The sequence below is a fragment of the Bubalus bubalis genome, chromosome 18 (genome assembly GCF_019923935.1).
Source record: "Bubalus bubalis isolate 160015118507 breed Murrah chromosome 18, NDDB_SH_1, whole genome shotgun sequence".
Classification (NCBI taxonomy): Eukaryota; Metazoa; Chordata; class Mammalia; order Artiodactyla; family Bovidae; genus Bubalus; species Bubalus bubalis.
This window is the reverse complement of record NC_059174.1, coordinates 52,013,355-52,023,533: the sequence shown is the minus strand read 5'-3', so window position 1 is coordinate 52,023,533 and position 10,179 is coordinate 52,013,355. Positions and strand designations below refer to the sequence as shown.

The following is a 10,179-nucleotide window of genomic DNA, read 5'->3' as shown; positions in this document are numbered from 1 at the left end:
CAATCACCCGATAACTGCAGGTCTCAGTGTTAAGAACACTCATGCCTAGAGACCCAGAGACAGCTGGAATGAACAGTTTACAACAGGTCAACACAGTCAGCTGTGGTACCACAAGGACCACACAAACTGCAGAGTCCTTCAGAGACACACACACACACACACACCCAAGGTTACTATGGAAGCCAATAGGGTCCTCTGGAAAGATATCACACTTCACACCACTCTCCAGAAACAACGGCACGGTGACACAACGATGCCATGTTTACAACACACCTGGAAGTCCCAGCATCGCCCACACCTGTCATCGTCAGCCCGAGACAGCTGGATATGGCATCCAGGTGTGTGCATGTGCACACACACACACACACACACACACTTCCTCCCAACCTCCTCATGTAAGAGACCCAGCAAAGCCAGGGATATGGTACAAAAATAGTTTATTACAAAAGAAATCCAACCAAAACGCCTAATAATTTACATGGATATCAGTGCCTGGAGTCAGCCCATCTCTCCCTCCTCACTGAAGTGGGCAGAGTGCAGAAGGGAGAGCTGTTCCTTGGTTCCACCAGCTCTGGGAGAGGAGAAGGAAATGAACGTTTGGGGGCAGTTCCAGACTAAAGACTGGGAGACCAGGATGCCTGAGAAAAATGGGAGTAAGAGTCCTGGGTTGGGGGCGGGGCTGAGATGGAGGAATATCTGTGCTGAGAAGAAGGGGGTTGGGGGTAAATATATGTGCCTCTGTGCAAATCCTGATCCAAAAGATTGGGGGGGGGGCAGAGTGAGATCTTCACAGTTTCCAGGAGGGCTGACCCCACAGGGTAGCAAGGTCCCTCCTCACGAGTCCAAGATCTGCCCCCCCATTCCTCTCAGCTACCTCCTGGAGCTGGGGCGGGGGGCACCGGCCGGCCAGGGGCTCGGAGGACACCGGCATAGGGCAGGAAGGTCGGTGGAGATGAGGGTGGAAGGAAGAAACTGGGGGGAGCCATGGGGAATCCAGAAGGGTCCTTGGGGGGAGACTGGGAAGGCGAGGAAGGTGGTGACGCTGACAGAAGACCTGCGGGAACAGAAGAGAGGGGCGGGGGTGAGGGTGGCCAGAGGCCAGAGCTAGGGAGGAGGCTGGGGTCCCGAGCCCTGGGTTCCGGGAGGCTGGCCTTGGGGGCTGGCTTCTCACCATTGGAGCTGAGGCGGCTGCTGCTCTCAGGGGACGTGGTGGTGCTCCGGTCCGGGGAGGGCTCCAGCTGGGATGCCGGAGCAGGCCGTGTGGCCTTGCCTCTGAGGATGTCGATGACCTGTGGGACGCCGCCGCATGATCACCTCCGGGCCAGCCCTGTCCACACAGACCTGCCTCTCTCCATTTCTCCCGGTTCCCGAGTCTCCTAGCTCAGGGAGCCTCGCCTCTCTCTCAGGACGTGCAAGAGGGCACGTCACTTCCTTTCTTCGGGCCTCAGTCTCTCCTCTGCCTAGAACTCACACCCACGCGTCAGGCTGCACCGGCTCGCCTCCACGCCCTGGCACTTATGCGCACACGCACACTGCCGCATCCCTTGCACACACGTGCCACTCATCTGTCCCATCCCTGCAGACCGGCGCTCGGGCACAGAAGCAACCTCATTCAGCCCCCACCCCTCCAACTCCCGCAACTCCTGCAATCCCCCGCCGCAACCAGCGTGCTTACTCACCCGGCGGCTGCGCGCCACCATGAGCGGCGTGTCGTTGTGGCAGTTCTTGAGGCCGCTGTCTGCGCCGCTGCGGACCAGCGTGCGCACGAGCGGAAGGAGCCCGCGGCCAGACGCCGAGTGCAGCGCCGAGCTGCCCGAGTACATCTGCGCGTTCACGTTGGCGCCGTGCTGCGGGCGGAGAGGCGCGGGTCAGGACCACCGCCTGGGTGGAAGGGGGCGGGACCCAGGGGGCGGGGCCAGCGTGAGGGGCGAGGTCACAAGCTGGGACGGGGCCAGACCTGGGGACGGTCAGAGAAGGGTGGAAACTGGAAACAGGGGCGGGACCAAGCGGGTCGCGGGGCGGCACCGAAGCCGTTGGCGACGGACTCGGCAGCCACGGCCAAGGCAAAGGGGGCGGGGTCAAAGAAGAGAAGGGTACAGAGATCTGGGCCTGATCGTGGACGGAGTCAGGGCGGAAGGACAGCGCGGGGACTGGGCCAAAGCCGGAAGACAAGGGTCAGCAAGACTCTAGCTGGGAGGGGCCTGGAACGTTTTGGGGGTTTAAAGGAAGGAATGCGAGATGGGCCGGGACTGGTTCGTAGTCTGGAGGAATCAAGTCCTAGGGTTGACAGAAGGAGGCCTAGGAGGAAGGGTCGGGGCTGGAAGCGTAGCAAGCACAAGTGCAAGAACTGGAAGGAGGAGGGGTCGGTGGCAGGGATGGAGCGACAGGTGGTCAGGGCCAGAGGAGAGGGTGGGCGAGAGGCCACGTAAAGGGGCCCGTACCCACCTGCAGCAGCAGCTGGACCATGCTCAGGCTGTTGTTTTCCACGGCGTGGATGAGCGGGGAGCGGCCGCTCTTAATGTCCTGCGGCAAGGAAGGAAGGTTTTGAGCGTCCCCTTGCTCTGCCCAAGCAGCTGGAGGCCCGCATCCCAACCAGCGCTGGGTCCAGCATCTGTTTCCTTAGGTACTTCGAGCCCTGCTCCGTTGGCCCCGCCCCTCCCTGCTCCTCCAGGCGCCCTCATCCCACCCCACCCCCCAGCCCAAGCGCGCTCACCACCGCGTCAATGTCCGCTCCGTGCTCCAACAAGAGCAGAACCGCTTCTTGGCACTCGGTGTTCACAGCCACGTGCAGGGCGGTAAGCCCTGAAAGAGCGGGAAACTCAGTTAAACGTAGGCCTGGGGTTTTGCAGCCTCAGAAGGACTCCAGGTCCTACCAGACAGCCCCACCCAGCGCCCCGGTAGGTGCTCACCATCGTAATTGCGGGCCTCCAGGTCCATGGTGCCCCCGGGCGCGCTGTCCAGCAGGGCCCGCAGGCAGGCGGGGCTGCGGTGCTCACACGCCAGGTGAGCTGCCGTCTGGCCGTGGCGGTCCAGTGCCATGGGGCTGGCACCAGCCATCACCAGGAGCCGGACCACAGACGGCAAGGTGGTGATCACAGCCAGGTGTAGCGGTGTCTGGGGAACAGAGACTGTGAGGGACTCCTGTTTCCTGCCCTGCGACCCAGTCCTGCCTCCCTCAGAGTTTCCGGGTCCTGACCCTCAGCAGTAGTCTGAACCAGAAATCTGAGCACCTCCTCCCTCAGAGTCAAGCGTCAGGGCCTCCAGCTCTTCTTCCCCTAGGACTCAGGTCCCCAGGCTCACCTGCCGGAGGTGGTTGTATATATCCAGTTCCCGGCCTCCATGCTGGAAGAGGTTGACCAGGCGATGCACAGCTGGCAGATTGCCCTGCACCACGGCAATGTGGAGTGGCCTGGGGGTGGAGAATCACAGGCATGAGAGTGGTCACCTCTCACCCCTGTATGCCTAGCAGTGCTAACTCCAAAATGTGCAGGATGCTTTAGAAGTAACAGGGGTATCCAACCACTGCTCCCCATTCCCTCCATCCTGGTTCAGGCACCATCATCTCCCTCTTGGAGTGTCCCCTCTTTACTGGCCTCTCTACTACCACAAAGCCCTGCTGTCTGCTCCCCACATAGCAGCTAGAGAGACCCTTTTAGAACCTAAGTCAAATCATGCCCCTTTTCTGCACAGAATTCTCAAAGTCCTCACCATGGCCCACAGGCCTGGGGTGATCTTGTCTTTCCCTCTTCGATTCCTTTTGATGTCATCTCTGTTGACTCTCCTCAGTTCACTCTGGCCACTAGCCTCCTTGGTCTTCCTCAAACATACCAAGCATGCTTGCCTCCTAGGCCTTTGCACTGGCTGTTCCCTCTGCCAGGAACAGTATCTCCCCCGCCCCCATATCTTTGAGGCTAACTCCCCTCGCTGGGGCCTCTGCTAAAATGGTAGGGCAGAGGCTCCCCCCCACCCCCAGGCTTTATTTTCCTCCACATCATCACCTGACATCTTACACTGTTTCCTGTCTGAATCTCCCTCGATAGAATGTCAGCTCCACCAGGTAAAGCGTTTTTCCAGTGCCTATGACAGTGGTTGGTGCTGAGAAAGTGCTCCACAAACACCCTGAATAGATGAGGCCCTCTCAAGGATCCCTGGCCATCCTTGAAGCTGGGGACCATGTGCTCACCCCGTTCTGGGCCACAGTTTTCTCATCTGTGGAATGGGTTGGGGATGAACTGGATGGTCTCCATCTGTGGTGACTGGAGATCACGTTCAGCCTCCAACCCAAGAGTAGGTACATGGGGCAAGTTTTGCCCAGAAGGGAGATGATGGTACAGGTGGGACAAACAGGAATGAGGGTCATTGCTTGGGAGGCCGCACTGCGCAACCCTGATCCCCCCATTAGGACTGAAGGACTCCATTTCCTCAGCTTCTGGGAAGGTTGTCAAATCTCGGCTCTCTCTGGGAATTACCCTCCGCTGAAAAGGGCTGCTTGCTCAGGTCATGGGGGTGGGTAGACGCCACCCAATGGCATCCGCTGACTGGTCCGTGTGGGCATAGAAGGCCCAGCCTTCTGGCCCCAACTCTCTGAAAGGCTGCTCCAGCTGCCATATTCCCTGTGGGATCCCTGAGGCCCGGTTGAAACTACAGAGCAGCGAATTCTCCCTCTGCCCAGTCCGGCTTTCTCCATCCCCACGGGCACTGAGCTGGAGAACCCTTTCCAATAAACCTCCTGCCAGCTTCTCAGGGCCCCCGAAGCTGGAAGAGCCATTCAGAGCTGAGGACAATCTGGGATGGCTGTAGCGGGGTGGGGGGACGCTGGCGCTGAGTCCATAAGGCTGGCTGAAGTTACACAGGCCCCACAACCTCTATTTAAGGGCCACTTACTGGGGGCAACTTCCTTCTCACCCGCCGCTTCTTGCTGCCAAACCTGGGCCAGGCTAAGAGAGGTGAACGGCGGTCCTCCCCACGGCGGAATAGACTTCTAGAATCCACCTCCTAGGTGCTGGAGGCAGAGAAGTTCTGCTGCACCGGAGGGCTTTGCGGGGGCTGAGCCAGGGTTGCAAATCTCTCTTGCCCTGAAGCGTGGGCAAAGTCACGTGGCCCTTTACAGCCTCGGGTTTCTCCTCGGTAAAATATCTCCCGCCAGCTCCCAGGAAGAGATTCTGCAGGTGAAACTCTGAACCCGGATCCTGAACCGGGAGAGCCACATTTGAAAAAGAAATCTCGGGGAAGGGGTCGGACCTGGGCCAGGGGCCCCCGGGGAAAGGCTCCGTCCCCTCCCTGCACCTCACAGGACGCCCCGCCTGGGTCCCCTTCGGGGCGGGCGGGGTTAAGCGAGGGCAGAGGGAGAAATGATTTCAGAGAAACCGTCCAGGCCTGAGTTCCCATAAACGCGCGGGCCGCAGGGGGTGGGGCGGGGCTGGAGGAAGTGGGGACGGGAGGGGCGGCCCAGCCCTCGGACTTCCAGTAACAGGTCTGCTGGGCGGGGCTCCGCTTCCTGCTCCCGGGGGAGGGAAGCCTGGCCCTTCGGGGATCTACCCTGGCCACCCCGGCACCCCAACTTCCATCCTCGAATGAGGCGGAGAGGGGAGCCCGACCCAAAGAGCTCTCTCTAGTTACCTTGGGGGTAAGAAAGGACCCCAATTGCTCCAGCCAGGGGACCCCGCTAGAACTCTATGCCTCAGGGTTCAGACTCCAGCTGCCTCTCTGTCCCCCACATCCTGGCATGCATCCTCCTGCGACCCTGGCATAGAATGCCCTAACTCTTGGCGGATACGGACTGTCCCCATCGCTCCGAGTTTTAGGCTCCCCCGGCTGCCCTGCCGCTCGGCGCCTTACACGCTCAGCGGTCAAGGCATGTAGTACCCCAACTTCTGCCCTCCGGGACTCAGAACGCGTCCCCCCTCCCCCCCACCTCGTGGAAACTCAGACTTCCAGCTCCCCACTGCCAGACCTTTGGGAGGGGGTGGGTGGGTGATTGCAAATGCCCTGAGATCTTACTGCCCTGAATACCTCGAAGTCCAGCCTCCCAACCGTAGCTTTGGCCCTTTGGGGATCCAGACCTAGCGTGTCCCCCAACCCCCGCCCCCGCCCGGCCCGCTGCCCATTCCGGTAAAGCCTCGGCCCCAGCGGAAGGGGTTAAGGTTAGAGGGAGAGCCAGGAGGGGGAGGCTGTGAGTGAGTGACGGGTGCTGACGTGGGGAAGGCAGAGCAGCTGGGCTGCGGTCAAGTTCTGCGGGAAGGGATTTCCCCCACCAGGCAGCTGAGGCAGAAGTGTTTGCTTTGGGGGAGAGGTGGGAGGGAGGCTGGGGCGTGGGGCTGGAGACTGGTGTGCCAGGGCTTCTGCACCCGGCTTTCACAGGCTGCAAACAAACCACCCCTGGGGACAGAGACAAATTGAATCTATTTCACAGATGACCCCACAGGTACCCAGAGGCGGCGGGAACTAGTTTTACCGAGGCCTTTGTGTATAAATATATATATCTTTATATATACATATATATAAAGATAACATTTATAACTCAGACACTTTGTCCTGCTTGGGTTCGCAAGGATAGTCCACAACCACCCTGGGAGCTCTGTTCCAACAAAATCCACTCCCATGTACTGAGCACCGACTGTGTGCCCGGCCCTGTTCTGTGCACAGCAAGTCCTGTACTTCACTGCATTGAATCCGCATTGTGATCATGAGGCCTGATTTCCAGATAGGGAAACTGAGGCTTGGGGATGTGAAGTTACCCAGGGGCCAGTGGTGGAGACCCCCCCACTTTCCTTGCATTTCCCCCTGTGGTTTCCAGAGTCCCCAAGCCCATTCCTGTATAATTGCTTTATTGAAATCATTTCTTTTCTACCTCATAGAGACCTTCATCTTGTGGTTCTTGTTTGTACAGGGGGAAACTGAGGTAGAGAGGTGTGAGAAAGTGACCAGCTGAGATTCCATCCGAGGTTGGTAGAATTACCATAACCATGGTGGTCAAGTGTTTTTTTGAGTGCTAGGCCTGGGCTAAATACTCCCATGCAGGATTTCTCGGCTTCATGCAGCTCAGAAGCCTGTCCTTCAAACAGTAGATGATAAAACCATGAGATTTGTGAAATCAACTTAAAGAATTGTCAAATTAATTTAGTGGGCTATGACCAGGAAACAGCGACATGACTAGAATAGAAAACCCCAAAGTAGCTCCCATGTTGTAAGCATGAGTGCTGTTTGTTCTGTGCAATTTTTATTTCAAGTTTATATATGTGTGTGTGCTTAGCAAAAGGTAATAATGATAATAATAACATTAATTAATACAGATTGAGCACTTTCAATCTACAAGGCTCTGTGCAAGGAGCTTAACATGTCTAATTCGTATAATAAGTCAATCTGTAAAATGTCTTTCTCATTTTTGGCTTTTGGTAAAAACTTTTAAAGCCCACTGCTTCAAAAACAGTCCTGGGAGGTAAGGGTTCTCAGGGTGCCCATTTTTCAGAAGAGGAAACTGAGGCTCAGAGAGGGAAAGGGGCTTCCTCAAAGTCGCATAGACGGGGAGACAGGATTCTAATTCAGTGCAGGTAACTTGAAAGCTCGTGCTGAGTGCCCCTGTGTTGCAATGGGTGGGTGAGGTGGGTGGAGGGTTGGCCTCCCCACCCTTCTACCCCCCTCCATGAACGGGGGACTGTCACTCACGTATCTCCATCCTCATCAGCTCGCGTGGCCATGGCGATGTCAGCTGACAGGGGGTGTTCCATGGAGCACACCATGGGGTACAGAGGTGTGGGCAAGTTCAGCAGAGGAAAGGGGGAGCCCATGGTCGGGGTGGGGTACAGGGACAGTAAAGGTCCTGGGGAGAGAAAGGACATGCATGAGGCCAAGCCCACAGGTCATCAGCCTGCCCCCGGCTCCAGGCCTTCGCTCTGGGTCACCTGCCCTTTTCCCTTAGTCCCTTTTGCATCTCCTCCTGAGCCCTCAAGGCCCAAGACAAACTCCTCTACCACGGCCCTCTGCGCTCCTGCAGCTCTCCTCCCCAGCCCTGGGCATTGTCACTTATCTTTACTTCTCTCTGACCCCTCATCTTCTACTAGGCAAAGATTCTGCACTATCGCCCAGCATGGGGAGCTCAGGGCCAGTTTGCTGAGTGAATTTGTGGCTGAGGAAGGTAAGGGTGGATGAAGCACCAGGTGTAGGGGGTGGGATGAATGTGTACAGAGTTTGGGGAGAGGGAGTAGTGCCAGAATCCAGCATAAATCAAACTGCTGGAAGGCACCGAGGTAGCTGGCAAATCTACATCTACCCATCACTCAGACGGGGAAAACTGATGCTCAGGTTTTCATGGGGGAATGGGAAAGGGGAGAAGGCAATGACAGGCCTCCTGATGGAGGGCTTGAAGCTGTACCCTGAGGGGATGAAAGGTGCAGAAACCAGGCAAAGTTCTGGAGGCCCAAGGCCTGGGGTCTCTGCAGCTCTGGGGGTCACTCGTAGATTGTGACGTGGGCACAGCTGTGGGAGAGACTGCCCCCTCCTGGGTATCAGGGACGGAGACAGGATGGGAAGAATAGTGCCTGTTTTTCTCTGTCATCTCCTGGTCCTTGGGGGCTCCATTCCTGAAACCCCAAGTTTCCTGGTCCTTGTATGTTCAATACCAGGCCTTGGTGCCCTCAGGCCTTCTGCCCAGAGACCCCCCAAATCCTCCCTGGCCCTAAATCCTTGAGGCCCAGAACTCCCCAGTCCTGCCCCCCAGTTCTTAGAATCCTCAGTCCCCAAATCCCTTCTAAGGCCTCCTGACCTCATGACACCAGTGAGACCCTGATCACTTGCAAGCACACAGAAGTGGGTGCTTAGAACCCCAGGTCTCTGGCCTGCTGACTCTTAGGACCCCTGGTTTTGGGATCAGTTTCCTTGGGTTTTTGTGATCCCAGATATTGGGGTGCTCAGTACTCCCACTCTGTTCCCATCTTCTCCCGACATCTGGGTTCCCGAGGTTTTGACAAATGGGGATCCTTAATATGTCTCCTTAGAACCCCAGCCTCTGTTCCCCTCACTCCCTTTGACCCCACATAAAGTTCAAGGATTCCAAAACCCCCAGCTTCTTGGGTCCAGCTGCTGATTCCTTATAACCCTATATATCTGGGTTCTTAAGAGTTTATAATTCTGTGTTCCTGGGACTTGACTCCCTGAGACCCCATATCTGGACTGCTGGGCACTGTCTCCTGGCTCCCTATAGGTGGGTCTCAGATCTCAGGACTTCGGATACCCAGCTTCCTAGAGCTCTGGTATCTGTGTCCCAAGGTGCTGGCTCCCTGAAGCTCCCATATCTGCACCCCTGGGACCTCAGGCTCTGCCCGCATCTCCCCAGGAACCCCCTCTCTGTGTCCTTGGGACCTTGGCTTCTGTCCCTCGGCTCCCAGAGGGCCCCCCCCCCCCCCGTGTTAAGGTCGTAGCTCTGCCGTCTGACTCGGGTGGTCACCCTCTGCACTGCCTGCCCCCCACCCGGCCATGACCTGCGGAAGCCACTCACCCTGGTAGTAAATTGCCTCTGGTCGCGCCAGGCCGTGAGGGGGCGCGGGCACAGCCGGTGTGTCGGAGCCACCGCGGAGGGAATCCGGGGGGACGACGGGGCCCGCAGCGCCGCGCGGGGTGGCGGGCTCCGGGGAGGGCGCGCGCAGAGGGCGCTTGCGGAGTGGCAGCGCGGCGCCCGGGGGTCCGGTGGCCTTGGGCCGGGTGCGCAGGTCCACGGGCCCCTCGTCCATGGTCCCCGCGGGGCATCGGGGCATGGGGCCGCCGGGGACGGCGGCCGAGCGGGCGGCCGGAGCGCGGCTGGGCTCGGCGGCACGGGAGGGTGGTTGCGCCGAGCGCCGGGACTTCCCCTGCCGCCGGCTGAACTGAAGGGACTTTTGTCGGCCCGGGCGGTGCCGGCCGCCCGCCTCCCCGCCCCCGGCCCCCCCGGGGCCACCCGTCCGCCCCAGGGGTTTCCTGGACCCGCCGCCTCTCCCGCCGTCCCGCGGTGCCGCCCGCCGATCGCCCCGCCCGCGCCGCGCCCCGCGCCCGCCCCCTCCCGGCCCCGCGGCGCCCGGGGCGGCTGGGCCTCGGCGGGGGGCGGGGGCGGGAAGGAGGCGGGGTCGCGAGGTTGCGGGGTCCCCACCCCTGCGGCTGCGGGCCTCCGGCGGCGTCTCCGTGTGTGTTTGTGTGTGTGTGTGTGTGTGT

General features: G+C 59.1%; 1 protein-coding gene across 1 annotated transcript; it reads right to left on the bottom strand.

The window, feature by feature from the left end:
* Nucleotides 1-420: 420 nt before the first annotated feature.
* Nucleotides 421-9,973, bottom strand: BCL3 (BCL3 transcription coactivator). The gene is made up of 9 exons (XM_025269276.3): nt 9,494-9,973; nt 7,666-7,819; nt 3,301-3,409; nt 2,910-3,114; nt 2,714-2,802; nt 2,446-2,523; nt 1,680-1,847; nt 1,172-1,289; nt 421-1,054 (listed from the first exon to the last, which is right to left on the bottom strand). The coding sequence occupies exons 1-9, from the start codon at nt 9,747-9,749 to the stop codon at nt 867-869; spliced, it is 1,365 nt and encodes a 454-aa protein (XP_025125061.1). The 5' UTR covers nt 9,750-9,973; the 3' UTR covers nt 421-866.
* Nucleotides 9,974-10,179: the final 206 nt, after the last annotated feature.